The 22065-nt window shown below is 49.5% G+C and overlaps 9 protein-coding genes across 9 annotated transcripts; 2 read left to right on the top strand and 7 right to left on the bottom strand.

Annotated features, from left to right (window-relative positions):
- Positions 1-396: 396 nt before the first annotated feature.
- N7473_001540 (3-Oxoacyl- synthase III) lies at positions 397-1897 on the bottom strand (the record flags this gene model as incomplete). Its single annotated transcript, XM_057147480.1, has 3 exons — positions 397-1282; positions 1333-1635; positions 1704-1897. 3 exons carry the CDS (start codon positions 1895-1897, stop codon positions 397-399), a joined length of 1383 nt encoding a protein of 460 aa, XP_057015366.1.
- A 2573-nt stretch (positions 1898-4470) lies between these two features.
- tyr1 (uncharacterized protein) lies at positions 4471-7522 on the top strand (the record flags this gene model as incomplete). Its single annotated transcript, XM_057147479.1, has 9 exons — positions 4471-4869; positions 4926-5092; positions 5161-5302; positions 5354-5617; positions 5688-5782; positions 5846-6277; positions 6343-6646; positions 6685-6905; positions 6964-7522. Coding segments are annotated over 9 exons (2583 nt in total), but the record flags the coding sequence as incomplete, so codon positions are not given.
- A 204-nt stretch (positions 7523-7726) lies between these two features.
- Positions 7727-8503, bottom strand: N7473_001538 (rhamnogalacturonan acetylesterase; the record flags this gene model as incomplete). The annotated part of the gene is made up of 1 exon (XM_057147478.1): positions 7727-8503. One exon carries the CDS (start codon positions 8501-8503, stop codon positions 7727-7729), a length of 777 nt encoding a protein of 258 aa, XP_057015364.1.
- A 900-nt stretch (positions 8504-9403) lies between these two features.
- N7473_001537 (GroES-like protein) lies at positions 9404-9879 on the bottom strand (the record flags this gene model as incomplete). Its single annotated transcript, XM_057147477.1, has 3 exons — positions 9404-9661; positions 9730-9764; positions 9819-9879. 3 exons carry the CDS (start codon positions 9877-9879, stop codon positions 9404-9406), a joined length of 354 nt encoding a protein of 117 aa, XP_057015363.1.
- Positions 9880-9958: 79 nt separating this feature from the next.
- N7473_001536 (alcohol dehydrogenase) lies at positions 9959-10794 on the bottom strand (the record flags this gene model as incomplete). The annotated part of the gene is made up of 5 exons (XM_057147476.1): positions 9959-10117; positions 10202-10236; positions 10306-10386; positions 10459-10571; positions 10649-10794. Coding segments are annotated over 5 exons (534 nt in total), but the record flags the coding sequence as incomplete, so codon positions are not given.
- An 834-nt stretch (positions 10795-11628) lies between these two features.
- Positions 11629-13564, bottom strand: N7473_001535 (Zn(II)2Cys6 transcription factor domain-containing protein; the record flags this gene model as incomplete). The annotated part of the gene is made up of 6 exons (XM_057147475.1): positions 11629-11783; positions 11837-11936; positions 11997-12106; positions 12166-12859; positions 12911-13260; positions 13333-13564. 6 exons carry the CDS (start codon positions 13562-13564, stop codon positions 11629-11631), a joined length of 1641 nt encoding a protein of 546 aa, XP_057015361.1.
- Positions 13565-14235: 671 nt separating this feature from the next.
- N7473_001534 (uncharacterized protein) lies at positions 14236-15677 on the top strand. The gene is made up of 3 exons (XM_057147474.1): positions 14236-14518; positions 14588-14960; positions 15019-15677. Exons 1-3 carry the CDS (start codon positions 14455-14457, stop codon positions 15536-15538), a joined length of 957 nt encoding a protein of 318 aa, XP_057015360.1. The 5' UTR covers positions 14236-14454; the 3' UTR covers positions 15539-15677.
- Positions 15678-15804: 127 nt separating this feature from the next.
- Positions 15805-17487, bottom strand: akr1 (putative aldehyde reductase (AKR1); the record flags this gene model as incomplete). Its single annotated transcript, XM_057147473.1, has 10 exons — positions 15805-15878; positions 15949-16228; positions 16295-16488; positions 16558-16687; positions 16762-16834; positions 16906-16925; positions 17005-17089; positions 17193-17206; positions 17265-17352; positions 17441-17487. 10 exons carry the CDS (start codon positions 17485-17487, stop codon positions 15805-15807), a joined length of 1005 nt encoding a protein of 334 aa, XP_057015359.1.
- A 1397-nt stretch (positions 17488-18884) lies between these two features.
- Positions 18885-21065, bottom strand: N7473_001532 (S53 family peptidase; the record flags this gene model as incomplete). Its single annotated transcript, XM_057147472.1, has 5 exons — positions 18885-20001; positions 20057-20177; positions 20229-20461; positions 20525-20788; positions 20857-21065. The coding sequence occupies 5 exons, from the start codon at positions 21063-21065 to the stop codon at positions 18885-18887; spliced, it is 1944 nt and encodes a 647-aa protein (XP_057015358.1).
- Between the last annotated feature and the right edge of the window lie 1000 nt (positions 21066-22065).

Below are 22065 nucleotides of genomic sequence, written 5' to 3'. Positions count from 1 at the left end.
TGCTTCTGTTCTAGAAAAGTTACTTGTTCAGGAATTGTGCAGGCCTCCGATTGATGAGCAGAAGTATTGAAATTCCGAGCCGCAGCATGAGAGGGCTGAACTCCCCGTCGAAACCTTCATTGAATGTTGCGAATCAAGCAAATCCTGATCAACATTACTCAATGGAATTCTTAGTGTATCCTCTAATTTCCAGATCTAATGGCATGGAATGGAAGCTGACTGGGTGTCCGAATCAACTATTAAAGTTTTACGCACTGTGCAATAGCTCTCTACTTGAACACCCACGCCATGCAGGTCATAGTCAGACATATGCGACTCCTTAGTCATCCAGGAGGGTAATTGCATAAACAATCTATGAAATATTCATTGATACCTAGTTTGTTCCACTGTCAAACATCACATCCTAGCCGCTAGCTTTGCCTTAATCTCACGAAGGGGATAGTCATGACGCTTAGTCTTGCTCCTCACGCTCTCGCCGTCTTGGGGAGAGATATAATGAGCTTCCACCGCTGGGTTATATCCCAATCCAGAAATTCGCATCACGTCTTCATTTGACACAGGATGATTGGTCTGACCATCGGCTCGCTTATAAACAGTCACCACCACGGCTCCTCCCAAGCCGAGGTTGTGTTGTAACGCAACATCAACGTTCGGAACCAACCGATTATTGGCCCAACCACGGAGCTGCCACGTAAGTTCGGCACATTGGGCGATTCCAGTCGCGCCTAGGGGGTGTCCCTTAGAAATCAACCCGCCCGAGGGGTTAATCACAGGACCACGTCCACCGTACGTGATATCACCCCGGCGAACCATCTCGTGTGCCTTGCCAGGCTCAGAAAATCCAAGGGCATCTAGCAGCAGAAGCTCATTCGTTGAGAAACAGTCGTGGAGCTCGCACACTTTGATATCTTTAACATCGACTCCAGCTTCTTTCAAAGCCAGTCTTGCTGCATCGCGGGACATGTTGAATCCAACAAGGTCAATGGCGCTTCCCGAGTACACTTCGGGTCCATCAGTCAAGAGTGACTGACCCGCGATCAAGATAGCCTGCGATTTGAGGGACGGGCGGGAGTCTAGGAAACGCTGAGACACGATAACAGCTGCGGCAGCACCATCACTAGTGGGTGAGCACTGAAGCTTTGTGAGCGGACCATAGACTGGAGTAGAGTTGAGCACTTCGTCCAAAGAGTACGCTTGCTGGAATTGAGCATATGGGTTTCTCTGCGAGTGTTCGTGCGAGATGCGGGCGATCTCAGCAAAATCTTCGGCCTTGGCACCATATCTAATTCAGAGTCAGCAATGCCCGATTGGGAATCCCAAGCCTGCACTGACTTTTGCATATATTCTTGCCCGGCATTTCCAAAGTATTGCGCATTTCGTGGGGCATCGTGTTTGCCGAATATATCCTCCATAAGTTTGGTGGAAGGACCCAATGGACTGGGGCGATCATCCCACACACTCTTAATCGAACCAGGTCGCATTTGCTCGAAGCCGATTACCAGGGCGCAGTCGATCAATCCACCCTGGACAAGCCGCCGCGCTGTGTGTAGACCTGTACTGCCAGTGGCACATGCTTGGTTCAAGTTTAATACGGGAACTCCTGTCATCCCGAGATTGTAGACTATTCTCTGGCCACTAAACGAGGGTCGCAGTCATTAGCGAGAAGTCCTGTGCACAGTGCTTGAATACTGTTTGCTTCATACCTGGTTGTATCACCGTAGCAATAGCAGGCTATCACTTGCTCCACTTCATCGTAATTGATTTTGGCATCAATCAAGGCTTTGACGGCCGCTTCGTACCCGAGCTCAGGGTACTCCCTGGTTCGGCGCGGCTTGAGGAACTGAGTCAGGCCCACCCCCAGAACGTATGCATTTTTTGAAGGATTTTGCGATGTCATTTGGAAATTCAAAGTCCAGTGATCATGAAAATCCTTCTTCGACAAGTCTGGTATAAGTAGCAAGGAAATAATAACTGCGGCACGTTGTGGTTACCGAATGATCCGAGGCACAAGAAGTCATGAACAACCTCTCGACCCCGCATTTGGAGTACAGCCGAGATGTTCCCCAACAACAGATGACAGGGGTAAGCTGAGTGTATGATTTCTATACTCGGCATTTCTTTGTCCTTCATACAGCCTATATCCCGATCAGTAGGCATCATTCCAGCTCTTTGCTGCTTATTTGTTTTCGCCAACAGTTCGCTATCCTGGTCACGGTAGACCTTTCCCACCACCTATTGATCAGATAGCCATGACGCTTTTCCTTTGGAATATACTAACGTACTCCGGAATTTTCATTCCAGTGGTTTTTGAGCGGCGATTTGGGTTGCGAAGCCAAGATTAGTTAGGATTACACGCAGTCATACATCAGTGGAAGCAGCGAGAGGAATGTATATTTCCACCCAGGTGTCCGGTATATCAGAAGAAATCCATTTTCAACCCAAATTTTGGCCTCACCTCAACATTTTGGTCGGATTGAGAATCTAAGCGGTTAAAAAATCCAAAAGTTTTGAATGCTTTTTATCTAAGAAGCTACGAAGATGCTCGTCCATTCCATCATTCCTCATGACGTCCACCCAATGGAGCCTCATACGAGCGTCATAGTTCCCTTAGTCTTCCACTACAATATCATGCATTCCCCAGTGGCTAAAAATTGCTGCAGGTCAGACCCTGGAAATCACGACTGTCGCTGGATTTCAGGGGCGTCACATACTCAACATGTGGGACTTAACTCTGTCTAATATTGCACAAGTCCGTTGCGCCCCTGACGTAGCTGCATTTCGGAAACTTGGCAATGATGCCGGATATACACTGCCCGTTTCTATTGAACCCAATTCAAATTCCACGATTGCTGTCTATTTGCAAAAGATGTACGTACCCTCATTCGGAAGTTGGCGGTATCGCCCCGGTTGAGGGCTTGCTTTCGTCTTTGACCATAGCCTTGCACTTCTCACGCTATGATCATACCGATGGGAAACGAATACATGGAGTATTCTCAAGTTCAAAACCTATCGAAGCGGTGGTCAGCAGCCACGTCCTGCTGATGGTGCATTACTTCCTCTTTTCCTGGCTACAAGTAAATCTGACTTCAAAAATCTGGCAGGGGACAAATCTTGGGATGGGGTTGAATTGAAATGCAAAGGGCAGGGAAAGCTCCAAGAGACTTGACATCTCAGGTTAGGTGACCTTGGCAAGCTATTCACTAGGGACCCAATTATTCCTACGTACTTGGTAGGCAGGCCAGCTCTGCTGAGCTCCTCATCGGTGGATGGCAGCGCACCTGCGTTGTCCAGCACTTTTTATTTCTTTGCACTGCAATGATCTCGCGTAAAGCTTAGAAATCGTCCGATCAGTTTAGCTTCGGTGGTACCCTCGCTTGGGAATATCTAATTATATTTTAAGTGTAGATTCATCTAGCGCAGATTTCTTCATTGGACTCGGAGGACCTACCGAGGCGTGGTTTCAGTCGATGGGGGAAACATGTACTGCAAAGGCAGGCATGGGCATATTCTAATCCCAACTAAACGCATGGATTCAATGGCTTAGCTGAATATACAGAAAACTCGACTACTGTAACATCCATCACACTCGTGGCTTAAAGCAGCTCTAAAGCCTGAGCAGGATGCAGGCAGGAACAATCAAGCCCCGTGTCTCCGAATCCTCGCGATGGATTGTGAGCCTATGATACTCTCCACACTCCTCCAAGTGTGAACGCTGTGGGCGTCACTGCCTACGCATGGCGTTCGGTCGGGCTTGACCTCAGCAAGAATGCGGCTGGCTAATAGTTAGTTTGACGGGGGTTGGTTTCGTCCCGAAGCAAACTCTGTGATCCAAGCGGTTAATGTGGGCAATGGCTGCCTGTGATGAGAACTAGACACCGTAAGTGAAACGGGAAGCAAGATTGTGGCTGGCTGGCATTACGAGTTTCGCTGATGAACCCTCGTTCGCGCCCATGCCTTAGCCTCTCTGCAGGCTCGGTGGAAATAGCCACAATCTTATCCGATTGGGTATACCAAGACGTCAATTTAGGTCTCCGCCATCAGTAGGTGGCAGCTATTGGTTGATTATGAAAACAACCACAGGGACAAGTCTTTAGCACCACGCTAGATCGACGATCCCGGGCACTCTCAGCTTGTCGCTAATTATTTCCTCGCCTTCGGGAGCAAACCTCGGGGTATTTGGGACTTAACCCAAAGCAATTGAGATGCATGAGGACTGCATTAGCTGCAGTCACGGTCATGTCTTTCGTGGGAGTGTGCTTCCCAGCCAACAATACCTACTGCTTTCCACAAACAATAACCAGCTCAGCCATTAGACCTAGATGTACATAAACCAGCATTCGGACCTCCGATTCCTCGCCAATTCTTAATTACGAGGTCTTACTATCAACGCGCGAATGCACTTGTTTGGGCGACTTTCTAGAAAAAGTTCAAGCAGAAAATCCCCCCTGCGTCGGTTTCGTCTGACAAGATGGCGCAAGAAGCAAACGGTTACGAATATTATCCAATCAGGGGTCGTTTCCCCCGGAGTCGAGTATTAATGATGGTCTCAACCGGAAAGTGTTTGTACGTCAAGACATTGATGACTGGAGTGGTAAAAAGTCCAATAAAAAACAAGTGGACCTTTTTATCATGGCCATGGACAAGTTCCAGAAGAAAGATCCCAAAGAGAGACTATCTTACTTCCAAATTGCTGGTATTTCCCTCTTCTCAAACAAGACCATTCAATTATTAACCCTTTATGAAGGAATTCACGGCCAGCCCTTTGCACGATGGGACGATCCCACTCCCGAGCCCATTAAAAATGGGTATTGTCACCACTCTCATGTGCTATTTCCCATTTGGCATCGGCCATATGTCTTGCTTTTTGAGGTATGATACACTTACAGGCATTTCCGCAGATTTCATCCAGGCTGATCATCTTTCAGCAAGTCATCTATGACACGATGGTGAACGAAGTCATTCCACAGTTCCCCGCGGAGCAACAGGCAGGTTGGCGTGAACAAGCCGACTCGTGGCGTCTTCCTTTCTGGGATTGGGCGCGCAAAGGGCGTGGTCGCTGTCCAGACCTGGCGAAGACCCCAACCATCAATGTGTAGGTTTTGGCCCTTATCTCCCCCGACTAAATGAGTCTTATGAGATTGCTGATATACATGGTAACAGTCCTTCACCGGAAGGTGGTTTTGTGCGGATTGACAACCCTTTGTTCCAATTCCGTATGCCCACAAACCAGCCTATGCGCAGTGAAGGCGTCGGTACGGAAAACACCTGGCAAAACGATGCCGAGCAAGAGGATTACAAGAACGTGAGTATTGCGGCCCATAATTATAGAAAGCAAAAGGCTAATCTAGCTTAGTTCGGTAACGCAATTGGAACCAGTCGTTGGCCCGACGAGGAGGATCAAAAGCCCACTAGTGAGGGATGGCGACACGGTGTCGTCAACAACCGAAAAATTGCTGATGCTTTCGGCTCACACGTCGGATACAATGACAAAAACCATGGCCCAGCAGCAGAGATTGTTTATCGCCTGCTGACTACCCCTATGGATTATACTACATTCGCTAGTACAAACCCAACCTCGAAGGACCAGAACGTGAACGAGGATCTGAATATCGAATACGTGAGAGCCAACCCGTATCATCTCATGCAAACCGCCGAGATATCTACAATTCTTCTGACCACTGCACTAGATCCATAACAATATCCACGGATGGACCGGAGCAGAGGGCCATATGGGGAACGTGCCTGTGGCTGCTTTCGATCCCCTTTTCTTCTTGCATCATTGGTGAGTATCAATGCTCCTCGAACCATGCGGATTTTCAGACCACTCACATTTTTCGTAACGAAGCAATATCGATCGTATTTTTGCAATTTGGCAGGCTCTGAACCCTGAAAAGTGGCTGAATAATATTCCTGCAGACAACGCAACCATCCAGGACTCGATTGGCAAGGAACATGCTGTCAATGAAAACACACCATTGGAGCCTTTCCGAGGCTTGAATCCTAAAAACGACTATTGGACCCCAGATGGTGTGCGACACACCGTCAGGCTTGGCTACACGTACCCTGAGCTTCAGCGCTGGGATCCAAAATACCTTCCTCCGAAGGGAGTTTTCGATGAGGAGCTGTATCGGGGAGACCTGATTGCTGCGGTAAACAAGCTTTACGGAGTATCCAGATCCCTGGTGCTGGACCCGAAGGCACCTACCCCAGACGGCGTTCATCACATTGAGGGCGGACTCCAAATTACGGACTTTGGGTTTAGTATTCGATTTCTGAAGTAAGTCACATGAGGTATCTTGAAGTTATATCTGCCTTGCTGATATCAATATTTTCCTATATTAGATACGCCTTTGGGGGTCAACCGTTCTGGATCAAGCTTTACCTCGCTCAAGAGGAGGGCATACAGACAGCAGTGACGGACTTGATTGCCGAGGTATACAACTTCAGTCAGAGGCCTGAGCTTGATGGAGCCACTGCCTGCGGAAATTGCAAAAAGGGTCAAAAGATTCTTATCAAATCCACCGCCTACGTCCCAATCACACCAGTTCTTTACAGGCTGTTAAGTACCGGTCGTAAGTTGAAGACCTTGACCCGCGACGAAGTTCTCGCCTACTTGCGGAAACGTGCATATTGGAGGGTTGTGAAAGTGAGTTCCAGTGTCGTGCGTTGAATTCAAAGTCGTAGGTTACTAAAATTGAACAGAATGGCAAGGAACTCCCTCGCTACGAGGTGGAAAATCTCGATCTGGAGATCATCGGAAGCTCTAACGACAGCAAATTCTTTGAGAATCCTGCTGTACCACCTTCCTTTGAAAATTTCAAGCCAGAGCCCACTATTTCTGGTGGAGCAGATGGTGCTCTTGACCCCGAGCTCAAGCAACCCAAGGTTGAACCACCGGCCCCACGGTAAGTTCAGCCCTCTAGTCAAAATATGGGATAGATAATTGATACTGACTATATGTAGACCTGCGCGTCCAAAGGCCAACCTTTTCCTCCAAAGCGCTCTCAAGTTCCATCGCCAAATCAAAGCCGACAGTGTCATTCTTATCGAATCAGCGACTGTTGATCTCGCAACTACCGGTGCGGAAAATGACATAACCCAAATCGCGCTTCTAGATGCTGCTAATAACATGGTATTCCATATGTCTATGCGACGTGCCTCGGGACTGATCGTCTTCAATGGCTCGTCGGGTAGGGAGGACTTGATACAGATGGACCAAAGCTTCCGAGCCGAGGATGGTGCAACTATTATGATCCATGACCAAGGCATAGGATATGAGGTTTGGATAGACTGGGTACACATAACTTGGATCCTCAAACAGGACGAAGATCAGCCAGCTGCGGCCATTGCTTACGGCCTAGGGGACGAAAACGGAACATCCGCGTTGTCAGATGAGCTTGAAGTAAGAACATACCCTTCCATGAAGGCGCTTTTCCTTCAAAAGCACGAACATGAGGAGGAAAAGGTGACTCCATCAGCCAGTGGGGCGAGCATTGTGCAAACACTTGTCTCTATGCGCTAGGGTGCCTGTTTGGAGTGTCGCGATGGGAAGGAAATTGGCATCTAGTGAGCCCGATTTTGCTAAACCGTTTTTGATACTTTTTGTCTGAAATTCCCAATAATTGGGCTTTCCGTCATATTCCTAAATACAATTGCTGCCATAGTAACGAGGACGTAAAAAAGCCGGATGTTTAAGCTCGCGCATGTAGCAGTTTTTGAGTTTTGTTCAAGGCCAGTAGTAGATACCTCGAGCAACGTCCTCTTTCAACGTCTCATTGACCCGAACGAAGCTATGCGCCTGCAACGCAGGGAAGTCCCGTTGGATCAACTGGGCAACTACCCCGCCGAACACAATGCTGCCCTCGACATTCAGATGGGTGTGATCTGTAGAAATCAAATTGTAGGTATAGGCACCCGTCGGCCCAATGGCATTCAGGTATTGAGTACTTGCTCGGTTGAGATCAATGAAAGAGGCTCCAGTGTTATGCGCCGCAGTGATAGTCGCAGCAGTCTGGTTGGCGAGATCTTGAATGATCGAAGGTTCTCCCGACGAAGTCTCATAATTCCGCCTTGACAACGGCGTGACAAGAATGGGCGTAGCCCCAGCATCAACGGTCTCTGTCACGAAGCGCTGTAGGTTCTCGGTGTATTGGGCGAGCGAGATGTTTGCAGCAGCCTTCTGGTCGTTGTGTCCAAACTGGATGGTAACGAATGGATGGTGCTCGTGGCTGACGTTTTTGACCGTTGCTAGGACTTTATCCCAATCACCACCAGCTCTGAAGCTGACTGTTGTTGCGCCATTATGCCCGTAATTATGGCCTGATGCCCCCTTGAAAAGCGTAGTATTCAAGAATCCATCTCCCCAGCCTCCTCCGTTCGACGACTGGGTTGCGGTGGTGCTGTCACCTGCGAGAACAAAATACGGAGGCAGCATCTTTTGTGATGAAGCAGGCAGTGCTTGCACTGGGAGAAGAGTGATGAAAAGCGAGAGAAGACCAAGCATCATGCTTATTTCATGAATTTTTGTTAGTGATGTTGAGTGGCTTCATTTTTTATTCTGTCTCCCTTTGAAGATATTTATGCTCCGTCTGGCCATCCTTCTTGAATTGATGAATATATCCGCGGCATTTCTGCAGCTCGAGAAAGAATAATTTCCACCAACAGAATAGCCAAGCACGTTCCGGTTCGCCATTTCTTCTGGATGATTGCGGGGTAAAGACGGGACTTGTGGCGCCTTCAACCCCAGATCGTGGAGAACATAGATCGCTCGCGAAGAGATAACCCGAAACAAACGCTGAATCTTAGATACCAATTCTATGCTATCATCGATTTCTGAAGCCCCTTCGAACACTTCCTTTTGTCCGGGCTACAAGCAACTCGAAAGTTGACTTTTATCAAACCCAAAGCCAATAATACAGGAGAATCTTCTCACGCGTGCCATGACGGGAGTGGTTTCCTTTCTGCTCGGATCAATGGAAGATAGAAATAAGACGCAGGAAGGAGGTAAATGCTAGTAATTGAGAAGTGGAGGAGAGCTACGTCACTACGTAGCAACCTTTTTATTTTCTACTGTATATCGGTCGCAAAAGAAGTAAGTACGAGATGATTGTTAGGGTATGTCTATCACTACTACTACTACATGGATCTACGGGGCCTTGGATACTCAGTGATTCCATCAGATTGTTGTTTTATCTTTAATTCATTCTAAATGTGGAATCCCAATGCATCTTTGATTTCTTCGCCCATTATTTATTCAAAGGCACGCTGATGACTGGACTACGTCTGTGATTACCCACCCCGCACGAGAATGATGCGAGATTTCAGTCCACGCCAGTGACAAAACCCCGAATTATCATGAGCCTCGAAATTCTGTTGACAATCGTTGTTCTCTAGGTAGTCGGGTTTATTCCATCGTAATCACGGCGCGGAATCGAACTGACCCGGAAGTCATCGCATCTATATAGTTGTCAGAGACTTTAGTTGGGAAAGTTCTGTGGCGTCTTGACCTACCGAACGCTTCATTTGCTCGATCAAGAGGGAAAGTCTCGATCATACACTTGATATCCTCCAATTCACGGAAACTTGTAGTAAACCGAATTGTTTCCTCTGAACCCAGTGCATGTCCACTGGGCCATCCGTGGACCGAAAGACCTTTGGCAACCTATAACGAGAGACAGCTAGGGACCTTGGTGGAATCAAGGCTGAGCTAGAAGGAATAGGGGGACCCACCATAAGCCCCGAATCGAGAGGAATTTCACCCGGAACTAGAGTCACTCAGCAGCTGAAATTCACAGGAAGATAGGATTCAAGGTACATACCGGCAAGAATCAAGAGCTTTCCGAGAGGTCCAAGGCCCTTTAGGGGAAATGGCCCCGGCATTGAGTGCGGTGGCTACGATCAAAGCAGCGCCTCCCAGTTTCTGGAGAGTAGTTCTGACATCTTCCTTGCTAGTATTGATCTACTCGTGGGCGCCCAGGTCTCGAACAAATCGCTCCTTCTGGTCATCTCTTGAAATGGCAACCACCCGGAATCCAAAGCGATTCGCATATTGGATGGCGAGATGACCGAGACCACCAAGTCCCTGGATCGCAACTGTAGAGCCAGGCTTGATGCCCATCTATCGCATTGAGTTGAAGACCGTGACGCCTGCGCAGAGAATCGGGGCATATTCGGCGGCTGAGACGTGAGAAGGAATTCTCACACCTGCCTCGGCATTGAGAATGCAGTTTTCGGCATCTATTGAAGAAGCTATTAGAATGACGATGCCTTTTGACAATCGAGCCAATTGCGATGCGAGCTACTTACATCCGCCATTCTTAGTTATGCCGTTGATGCTGCCATTGTCGCGCATTTGAAAATGGCCCTTGCGACAAGCGGGGCAAGTGCCTGAGAAAATCGCAATCGATCAGCCTCAATTTGATACCTCCCAGAGAATACAGGGTAGTGAGCGCAATTTACCGTCATGGCCTCCGTGCCACCCTCCACCGATACGATCGCCGAACTTCCACTCCGAGACATAATCGCCTGTCGCAGCCACATGTCCGATAATCTCATGACCTGGTACACCTGGGCTGTATTTGCCAGAAAGTTAGCCCCGTCGACTCAGAATATCCCTGCTTCAATGAAATGACGAGAAGAGGCAACGCACAATTTACCCGCCAAGCCATGGGCCTGTGCAGCCGTGTCTGAGAAGCAAACACCGCATGCCTCCACCTTCACCAGCACCTCACCAGGATTTGGCAGGGTCAGCTCGACTTCCTCAATCGTCAGTGAGGCACCCGCCTCCTTGAAGGCAGCTTATTTGTAATGAGTTGGAAGACTCATCGTGGTGGTACTGAGGGGTTGATTTTCGAGTGGTCAGTAATGGTTGAGGGGGAATAAGGGAAAGAGGATGAGAGGAGGAAAGTGAGGGAGGTGTAGAGAGCGAGGGGCCTTTTATACGAGGCTCTGCCCAGTATCGACCTTTGAGGCTATATTATGCACGGTGACCGCATCTCACTGTACTAGTGCTTAGGTTTGAATGAATTCAATCCCGCTCTGTTCATCATGTCCAATCACCACGAATGGTGGCAGTATCACTCGAGTCAGCATTCAACCCACTAGGTGAAAGGCCGAAGAGCGGGGATCTGCGATATTGGAATTTCGGATTTCTTTGGTATCTCCTAGAAACTCCGGACTTTGAGGTTTCTGTTTGTCCTGTCATACCCCAGCTAGATTGATTAGGAATCACCCTAAACAACCTCCCGGTGTATACCGGGGCGTCCATATCGCCACACACAGGGCTATCCAAGGTGAGTATACACCATGATAAATGCAACTGATTGGTTGCTGAGGTGTATAGCGAGGAATGCGACTACGTCGAGCTAGATTTACTGGTGAAATTCTTGCGGTCTCATTGCAAGGGGCAAATACACGATTTATAACCACCAAGGGACAGTACCAAGTGAAATCAGGAGTTATTCTAGTTGTTCGCGATTCCATATCATGTCATGAAGAGCTCGATGACCTATTTATACTTCTTCATGCACAGAGCCTGAAGCTCTCTGAATCTTCCTTGTGTGCGCACTGAAACCGACTACATGAGTCAGGTCAGCATTCTTTAGGCCCAGTGAGAAGCCAATAAATTTTTCAGTTGTCGGGGCTGTCAACTTGCTCGAGTTCGGTCCACTGGCGCTCCAGCTCTCGCTTGATCCACGAGGTCCGCCAGCCCAGGATTTTCTCCACGCAGGTAAGGAACTCCAGCGAACCTTGATGTTCTGTCCAGTGCTTCAGACAGTAGCCAACTAGATAGGGGGTTTAGTTGAGGATCACATACGGTGGGAAATGAGAGACTAACATCGATGAAGGAGATGGCATGCCATAAAATAGGCATTATGAACACTTTCATTGGACTGGGACAATCCAATGACGTTCAAAATATGACTTGCGATGTTTTTCTATCATATTCTGTTAGCAACACGGGTGAGAAGGTGATCATTATATGGGTCAGCACATACTTCTGACATCCGTCGCGAGCGAGCCATCTGGTAATCAGTCATGGGTCGGGAGCGCCCCTCGGAGAATGTCAGGAAAATACAGGCGGCGTGATAATATTGCATTCCAACAACTACACGCGCTGTGAGTGCCCAATAATTTCGATAGAGGGTTGTGACAGGGAGAACAAACCAGCTGGGGCAGACATCATCCATATTTCAGGAAACGGCCGATTCACAGCCACATCCGCTGGTTGATATCGGAGTGGCTGCCAGGTGGTGGGCTTTGCCCGATGCCACTCCTCGACAGCGTTGGCCACTTGGAGTCGTGCATCTTCATCCACTGGTTCCTGAGGCACGGTGCGGCAGATTCGGAGAATGTCGGCACAGTGGAAGATTACCATATTTGCAACTGCCGCATCATCGCTGCGCTGAAACATTGAGGATCGTGCATAATTTTGCAGATCCAGCTCGAAAGGCTGATACTGCACCACCGAGGCGTAGATAGCTTGTCGCAGAAATTGCCAGCTGACGGCTTCTGCCAGTCCGCCCGAAGATGCGGAGCGAGACATTAAGTTAATAAGGCGATTCGATCCCAAGAGGTGGAATTGCGGGTCAGTGGTGTTTTCCAGCTCTTCGTATATTCGTAACAGGACTACTGTAACCAAGAGGTTTTCATCGTACGTCTGCTCAGGCCGATCTAACGCCGGGATGAGCAGCTCTAGACACTGGCCATGGTATTCAGAGGCCTCCGAGTCGCTCTGATTGCTGAGAATTGCGTCATGCCGCGCTGCAAGAGCCATCACTGCTTTTAACACCATAGGGACCTGCAATGCCCGACGGGAAACACCCGTACTAAAATGGCACTGGGGGTCGCAAATGTCTGCCTGATATCATGTTAGAACACGAGCAGCATGCAGGCAAAGAGCATCACTTACCCACGGGGCAATTTTCTGAATGAAGTTACGCATCAGAGACGCTTCACGTAGTGATAAGGAAGGTGGTCCGTCGGTCGGATGGGAGAGAGACAGAGAATTCCCCATGGTAATCTGCTGCTGAGGAGAAGTTTCATTGGAATGAGACTGCGCTGCTCCCGGACTAACATGTTCCACAGCGAGGATCCCTGAACCACCATTGTTATGCGGATACCAGGATGGTTCTACCGACAACGGTCTCATCGTAGTCAAGGTCTCATTCTCTGGAGTATGACTGTCTTGAACATGAGTCTCTTCAACATGTTGTTCCCTATCTCCATCCACATCATCGCAGGATTCGAGCACGAATGTCACTAAACATTGCAGGTCTCAAAATCAGCGAAATTCCCCATGTGTTTGCTGCAACCACTCTCAAAATCACTCACCAGGCTGAGATGTATTCACCCAAACTTGATCCTCATCCCAGTCAAGATCAAATCGTGCCGATATACCACTACTTTTTTGGTAGACTTGACGAACGTTCTTGAAGTGGAATGGTGGATCAAGCTGGCATACTCGACTCTGGCGCGCGCAGGGAGCACAGGACGAGGCCCCTGGAGGAATCACACAGCGGATGTGACGATACCGACACCGTTCACAACCTTTGCCCACTCTCATTTCATGACCTTATGTCCTCATGGGGTCAGTTCTTCGAGTTTTTGAGGAAGCTGAGGGATTTGCATTCCCACGCCCTTTTCTCGACCTTCGTTGACCTGTTCGAGTTAAAGTTGAAGTCGAATTGAAATGAAGATGAGTGCCAGGAAGATGAAGCTGGAGATTCCCCGCATTTGCTGACTCAGCAGGGAATTCGGGGAACCCATGCCAAGACATTGGAATATTAGATGCCTCTTTCCTCTTTCCTTCACGACTCGACAATTCTGTTCTTCTTGAATCATCTTGAATCGTACTAGCTCATCTGTGCTCTCTTGTCGCCAAGGTGATCCAAGCGCTGTGCCAATGTCGGTTGTTCCTCACTAGCCCGGGACCCCCGCATGTCTCTTGGCCGCAGCGGGCCATCCAATTCTGCTGCCTGTCAACAGGCGTATCCCGAGCGATTGATACATTCTGCTTTGGGAAAGTTCATTACAGGATGAGAATTTCTTTGCCCCAGTGGGATGAATGACCCTTTCCCAAGCAAAGAGTCTCCAGCGATGACTAGCTCGATGCTTCTCTGCCTCGGGCAAGAGTGATAACCACCTGGCCCATCATGGTAAACAAGACCGATCGACGTCTATGGTCGTGGATTGCGGCAGTGTTACTCATGCAGATAATCCCGGATGCGATCCAATGATAACATTCCTAGCCCGGCATCAATAACAACAACTCCTTCGGCTTGGTCTTCACCAGCCAGTGGGTCAATCGCCAATATTTAGTGCCGTTCCTGCAATCTTGGAAAAAATTGACTCCGCCTCAGGGCTACCAAGATGATGTAATGTCGACGCCCCGGAAGTTGTCGCCTTGACGGACAACATACAGACCTTGACCCCTGAGGATTGTCAGTTGCACAAATGCTGGGTCTCCTGGCAGTTTTCGCCACGCTGTGGCAGGTAGCAGCCACTGATTCAAACAGTTGTATGTGCAACGTTCTTGCTTATATGTGTTTCATTTGCCCCGACTAGCTCGCTGACCCGGTATTCCCAGGTTCAAATAGCGTTACTATCTCCAGTCAAATTGACGCCAACAATTTGGCCAACTGCGATACTCTCGGTGGCAGTCTGACCATCGCGTCCTCTGTCAGCGGGGCAATCACGTTGAACAGCATCGAGGAGATCAAGGGATCCCTCACCGCGGAAGGGGCTGACGGGCTGACGGGGATCATCGCCCCTAATCTTGATACTATTCAAGGTACCCTAACGTTGGTTAGCCTGGGATCCCTAACCACTTTGACGATGAGTGCATTGTCAGATGTCTCATCAGGGATTACTATCACGGGCAACTCAAAACTCAAGACCCTCAGCATGGGGGATCTCGAGAAAGTTAATGGTCAACTGAAGCTGACGGGCTCATTTACCAGGTGGGTTTCATGTCATGCCTTGCGTAATTAGACTCCAGATCTAACAACCTAAATAAAGTGTGTCATTACCATCACTCGATGAAGTCAATGGCGAAACAACCATTCGTGGCTCAAATTCCATGTTGTGCAGCGCCCTAAACAGCCTCCAGTCTAAAGGCGTGTATCGTGGGAGTTACTACTGTGTGGCGTCGGGATCGGGTTACTCGCTCAGTCCGGCTGCTAAAGGAGGCATTACAGTCGGCGTCATTTTGGGGGGACTGTTAATTCTACTTGTTCTATGGTATGTCTTACGGGCGCGTCGCTATCGAAAGAACAAAAATATGCCACCGGTGGGCTCTCTCTCGTCATCGACGGTAGAATCCGATGAGAAGCAAACTAGTCTGCACGATCAGCCGTCACCATTGCCGAGTCCGAAGCCACCGGTCCCGAGGAAGCCTTTGGGCCCTCCGCCAGCACAACTAGATGGGCGTTCGGTCTATGAAATGCCAAATGCCTCGACCCCTGTTCGTGAATATCATGAGTTGGACGCAGGTCCTGTTCTTAGCTCACATCAAAGGCCGATACACTCCGAGGCATAACAAGAGGGATTTTTATGTTCAAGAAGTGATTATACATTTCCAGGTCATCTAGGCAATTAGCTGCATTAAGTCTTATCCTACCATCCTCTGTGGTGGGATCTTGCTTCTGCCAATCAAAATGGAAAACATATTCATAGCCTCCATTGCGAATCACCTACAGGGCGAAATATTACGCGGTTATACTATGCTTTGAAACTGTCTCATGCGTGAAAGTACATGTCTCATTCATTCATTTTGGGGGAATAAGGATAACAAAAGGTCTAAATTTAAACAATGACCTTGTGGTCAGCAGGCGCCTCCTCAGGCTCGCCGAAGATGTTAATGTTCCAGCGAGGCTTGTCTGTAAGGTAAATCGGTTAGTAAACCATCCACAAAGATTCATTGGAGACATGTACGACAGGAGCACATACTAGCAGTGTAAGGGGTGTTGTAGCGCTTGCGGTCATTGCCCAGAGCGCTGACCTTCGCAACCTCCTCGGCAGTAAGCTCGACCTCCTTAAAGTTGTCGCGAATGCGCGACGGGGTCACCGACTTGGGGATGACACTGTGGCCGCCGACCTGGGACCAGGCGAGGATAACGTGGGCAGGGGTGACATCCTGGCCGGTACGCTTGGCGACAGCCTCGGCAACCTCCTTAACCTCGGGGCGGGTGATGAGCAAGGGGATGTTGAGCATGTTATTACCGAAGGCCTAATTGTACGACTTTATTAGTATTTCTAGGGTTCCAATACCCATAATCAAGAGGCTATAACATACGGAGTAGGCAGTAACGTGGATGCCCTTCTTCTGGCAGTACTCAATCAGGTCGTTGCTCTGCAGGACGGGGTGACGCTCGATCTGGTTGGCAGCGGGCACAACACCGGTACCATTGATGAGAGCCTCGAGGTGGGGGATGGTGTGGTTGGAGACACCGACAGCGCGGGCCTTGCTCTTGGGAAGCTTGGTCATGGCTATTGATAAAGCATGAAAGTTAGCTGGTCACAATCCTGCAGCAAAGCTTGTCACCAAGGCCTACTCACCCTTCCATGTGTCAACGATGGAAACACCGTCGTCAATGATCACATCACCACCCTCAACGGTGCTGCCCTCAACGAGGGGGAAGTAAGACTCGCCCTTCTGGAAAGCGACGGGCCAGTGAACCAGGTAGAGCTAAATTATTGTCAGCGAAATCTTCCTCGGTCCTTGTGTGACGAGTTATGATCTCCATCCAAAACAAGACGTACATCCAGGTACTCAAGCTCAAGCTCAGCAAGGCAGGCATCCAGGGAAGCCTCGACAACCTCGGGGCGGTGCTGGCTGTTTACAATTAGAATGACTTCATATTTTCAACTTCCCATATGGGAGAGTGGATGTTGATGGTCAAGTACCTGTTCCAGAGCTTGGAGGTCTATATTCGAGAGAAAAAAAGGTTAGAATATTGGTGTAAAATTGACACGTCCAAGTTGTATGGAACAAGGAACACTCACGATGAAGAGGTCCTCACGCTTCAGACCGGGGACATCCTGGAAAGCGCGCTTGATACCAGCGGCAACCTCACGCTGGTTCTGGTAGCTGTATCGCGACGACGGAGATTAGTTTTATTGCGTTAAATGTGGAACGGCGAATGCAATTGGGCGATTCATTGTGGTGTGGCATGGGAGGGGTCTGTTCGTACATGGTAGCAAGATCCTAGCGATTGTTAGCATTTCTCTTCTGCACTCGATACAGGGAAAAAAGTGAAGCATACCAGGTGGCGGTAACCGGCCTTGAGGGCCTCGTAGACGGCCTCGCCGACCTGACCGGGGGCGGACTGCCAGGTACCAAAGCCCAGCTGGCTGTCACAGCGCGTTAGTTTTAAATTCGGTGGTTATGAAGACCATTGGAGCTAAGAGGGCCACGCAATCATTCTGCTGGAGCACGTACGGGATCTGAGCACCGGTGTTGAGAGTGACCTTCTTGCCGAGAGACATGGTGGAATATGGAGATGTCGTAGGGGTGATGGGAGAAGAATTGTGTGAAAGAAGCTGGGAAATAGGGAGAGGGAGGTTGTGATGGGGACGCGCCACTTAAATACGTCTTATTTCTATGATTGCCCATGATCGATACTCATGACAGCATAGCAAAGTCTGGCGCAGACCCGCGCGACGTGGATCTCTTTCTCTGGCGGGGTTCATCCCACGCCCGCCCTCGGAGCAGACTCCACCGACTTTCGCGACTCTTTGAAGCATTACAGACGCAGGGAACTTCCCTGTTAGAGCTCGTATATTGATTTTGGGTCCCTGTAGAGCTCAATCTGCTCTTCATAGGTGGTATTTTCCTTGATTTGGAGGCTGTTTTAGGTCATTGGAAATGTCTATCGACTCGATCTATCTTACTACTACATCGAGCCATTCAGGCTGGACCTGCTCCAACTTATTCCTCTCCATTACTCCGTAAACAAGTCTGGTTCCCCCACATCTGCTGAGTAATTCGTGATGTCATAAAAATTAACTAGTTAACTTATCCGTTTTTTATCCGTTGGTTCTGGTGCTTTTGTTCTCTTTTTTTACCGACCCCCACTGGTCGCAAGTAGGCAGTTTAGAATGGGGTTCCATGGTAACAACTATTAATATCATTAGTCAATAATTGTACCATCTAACTAGTATAAATCTTGAAGACCTTGGGGGCAGTCCAGACGCCATTCGGGCACCCGATTCGGTCTAGCGAGGGGCAATCTTCGGATTTTGGGCGACCATGCATCAATGATCTAAGACGTCCTCATTAGCTTTGAACTTTGTACACAATGCTCCAGACCAGTTTCCCTGAGCAACCCGGCATTCCTACAGTAGTAAAGTACCGTAGTACAGTACTACGGTAGTGCACTAAATGCCGGCCGCCTCTCGGAGTATCGCCGGTCTGGTCGGCTCGATCGCTCCGACCTTCGCATCTACTCCGGGCGGGGGTATCGCCTAAGAGTATAATATTTGTGAGCTTTTCCGATGGGACTCGGCTCGCAATCGCTCAAACGATCCTGCACGACTCGGATTCGGGACCTAATCGCTAATCACCACCGAGGAGTAGTATGGGGAGAGGTGACAGCCCTGTCTGCTATGGAAATTGCTATGAGGGACGCGCGGAGCAGGAAATATATATCCATGGCCACTATGTACGTCTCTGTCTTTCAATTTCTGTATACACATTTTACGATCTACAATTCCTCAATCATCAGGTTCATTCAAGTCTACATGGACTTCCTCATAATTTGAATAAATAGAATCATGCATTAAGCTGGACCTAGTCATATATATGGCCAAGCATCTGCTCCAATCATGTAATAACTCCAATCATGTAATACTAGAGCAAGGGATCTCACAGAGTCCCGACCACTCTACTGATTCATAAAGACCTTCAACAAAGCCGGGTAATTAGGAGTACCCATGCCCGTCACTGGATCCCAACCCTCTGCCGCACTGAATCCATTCGTGCCACAGCCAGCATTCGTGCCCTGGGTCACGTCATAAAATGCCTCTGGGTGGGCGTAGAGTACCGGGTTCACGAATCCCACGGTCGGCTTGCCGGCAGCCAGTCGCTCCTCGTTAATCCGAGTCAGAATCGCTGCGAACACCGGAGCCGAGGCCGAGGTTCCGCCAATGGAAGTGGGGATCAGCTTGTTCACAATAACAACATTATCGCCAATAGCCGAGACATCGGGGTAGCCACGACCAATGCGGTTGTAAATACCCCCGTTCGCGCCAAAGCTGTTGTTGTTGACACTCTCGTAATAAGGGTAGTTCGGGTCTGCTTTAGCAAAGTAGTCGGCCACGGCCTGCGATTGGTACGAAGGCCGCTCGTAGATGTTACTGAAGCCGCCTCCAGATGGGAAGCGAGTGACGGCCACTTCCTGGTGCGAGCTGGCCGAAGCACCCATGGGAATGACGGTGGCGCCAACGGCAGTCAAGTAGGGGCACGAGGCAGGGAAATCAGGGGCAAAAACCTTGCCATTCTCACCCAGGCAGTTGCTAGGTGTGGGATCACCACCGCGACCAGCCACGCCAGAATCACCCGAGGCCACCACAACGGACATGCCCTGCATGCCCAACTTCATGAATTCGCTGCATTGGCGGCGCTGATAGGCGATGGGGAGATCGGCCTCGGCCTCGCCGTATGAGACTGAAAGCACGGAAGGCTTATTGTAAACACCACACTGAAGGGGGCCTTTGTAGCCGCCTGGCTGGGGGTCTGGGTATGGAGGATCCAGGGGGGAGATTTCGGAACAGTACGAGCCATCGATGGAATCCAAAAAGGTGTTTAGGAATCCCTGGAAGGTGTAGTTGTTCTCGTAGACCATGTCATCGGACTGGAAGAGAATGGAGTTCTGGGGCCAGATGATCGGGTATGAGATTTGGAAGTCCAAGTCTGATTCAGGACCAGCATTGGCAAAGGAAGTTGGAGCCTCTCCACCGTCGACTCCCTGGAGCTTAGGGTGAGTGCCGGTTGGAATGTCCCTTCAGTGAGTGTCAGTTTCACGTCTGTCGGGTTTGGAGCAGTAGAGCTACGAACCTTGCAAAGCCAGTGAAGAAGATGTCAAGGTCCTCCTGGGCATAAACATCGGCAATACTCTCAAAGATGGCCAGCTCATTGCCAGGAGTTGCTTTGGATCCCTTGGGAATGTTATACATCTCTGTAGGTGGTTATTAGCAGAGAGAAACACACGCCGCTAAGCAGTACTTACTCTGAACACAGTCAGGAGTCACGGCCACGTCGCAGAGATCCAAAAGGCCCAAGCCGCCAAGCAGCTCGTCCAAAAGACCCTGTGCAATGGGCAAGATACTGGCCGGTCCACCATTAATGCGACGCTTGTCAAGGCTCCTCTTGTTAGCTTGAGAGACACCGCTCACCTCCCGGAGGGTGATGCCTGGAGTGATATAGTCGATGTGATCCCGCATCGAGTGGGGGACATGATATCTAGGGAAGTGCTCCAAGTCAGCCAATATGTTCTGCCTCAAGTCAAATTATTTTTGAGCTTACTCGCGGCAGGCGATGTGTGAGCGACCGGTCTCAGCGTGAGAGTAGAGATAATACTCCGCATGGAGTAGCTTCTCCAGCTCATCAGCACCGGCATCGAATTGCAACCACTGCTTATTTGCCGAGTGGCTGATACGGTCCACTGCTATGCCAGATGATTCCAGCCACGATCGCACATTATCAACTGCATCCTGGCTGGGCGCAAACAAGTCATGAACCTCGGCCTCCGTCATATGTCTCCCATAGCTGCTTGACGATGGGTTGGACCTTGAACATCCATCAAGTCAGTAAAAATTTCGAATCACAGTATGTAGGTTCGGTGAGTAGCAGCATACATTTCCATCAGAAGATCATGGCCACGATCCAGATTCGACTGCGTCAATCCAATTCGCACTGGTAGTGTGGTTGACCCATCTAGCTTCTTGCTCTGGATCCAAGAGTTGGGAATATAATCACGGCGCTCATGAACCACATACTCGTGGGGAGCAGGCCTAGCAATGACGGCTGTCGCAGCTCCGAGGAGCAGTAGCATGGAGGACTTCATCTTGGTAGGAGAGGAGTACAGAAGTAACAGAGAACAGAGAACAGAGAACAGAGAGACCAGGGTCAAGTCAGTCACTCCATACACAATGGAGGTTGGAGAACAAAGAACCGATTCTCGGGGGTCCGACAGATGTACCTATATACCTCTCTCCACTACCCTTTCACTCGTGATCCCTACTCACTACTCTTCTTCCCAGACCTTATTATTGTTTTCCCCTGTGCCTGAGAGGGGAAGGATCCTTAGTCTGCATTGAACCCGCAGAGGCCAAGCCCTGCGAACATCCAATGAACAGCCTCAAAACGGCACTAAACGCACAGGCTAAGCATGCCATGACCGGGGGATTCCCACTTCATATGTGGAACGACGATCGGCGTGGCAAGCGGGTCTGGAACGGGTCATTTACTTTGAGTATCTGGGGCTGGTGGGTTGGCTCTTTTGGAGATACTTCCCCAGCTAAGCAAGACCGGCGGTTGATCTTTGATGCTTGGACCTCACGATGAAAGCCGGACGGGAATGAACCAAGCATAATTCTGGCTGGGCAAAGGAAAAGCCATCCATTGACCTCTTCTGCTTGGTCTATCTACAATGTAGGGCCATGACCGCGAGGCTGTGCGCAAAAGACAAAATGTGCCATGAATTGAGCTTGAATCTGCTCGGTTAAGTCTGTAGGTGGTACCATGTGATGAATGTTTATTCACCTCCTCTCTTCCTTTGGCTCGTCTTGTATTCCAACTTTGTGATCTCTATTTTGCGTTCACTTCGGCTGCCACATCCTTCGTGTGACTTGACAATTGGCGGGGACTAGCAGATTGCTAGTCTGTTGTTAGTACCCATGGCCCCACGATGTAGGGAGCCGTTCTCAGCGGGATTGTGCTAGTTATCTCGTGGATCAGATTGGATGTTCAGGAGGTAGTACAATGAGCTGCTCGCTTGTTATCATTAGGTGCTGGTATCGACATCCTCCAGGCTTCTCGCTAAATTACTGGTCTGAGATACGGAC

The sequence above is a fragment of the Penicillium subrubescens genome (assembly GCF_028828155.1).
Source record: "Penicillium subrubescens strain IBT 31985 chromosome Unknown utg000001l_segment0_segment0, whole genome shotgun sequence".
Classification (NCBI taxonomy): Eukaryota; Fungi; Ascomycota; class Eurotiomycetes; order Eurotiales; family Aspergillaceae; genus Penicillium; species Penicillium subrubescens.
The sequence above is the reverse complement of the archived record's forward strand: the minus strand, read 5'-3'. Positions and strand labels throughout refer to the sequence as shown.

Coding starts and splice junctions, on each gene's coding strand:
- N7473_001534 (XM_057147474.1), top strand. CDS start 14,455: ATGCTGGGTCTCCTGGCAGTTTTCGCCACGCTGTGGCAGGTAGCAGCC. Junction 14,519..14,587: donor AGCCACTGATTCAAACAGTT/GTATGTGCAACG, acceptor CGGTATTCCCAG/GTTCAAATAGCGTTACTATC. Junction 14,961..15,018: donor CTGACGGGCTCATTTACCAG/GTGGGTTTCATG, acceptor ACCTAAATAAAG/TGTGTCATTACCATCACTCG.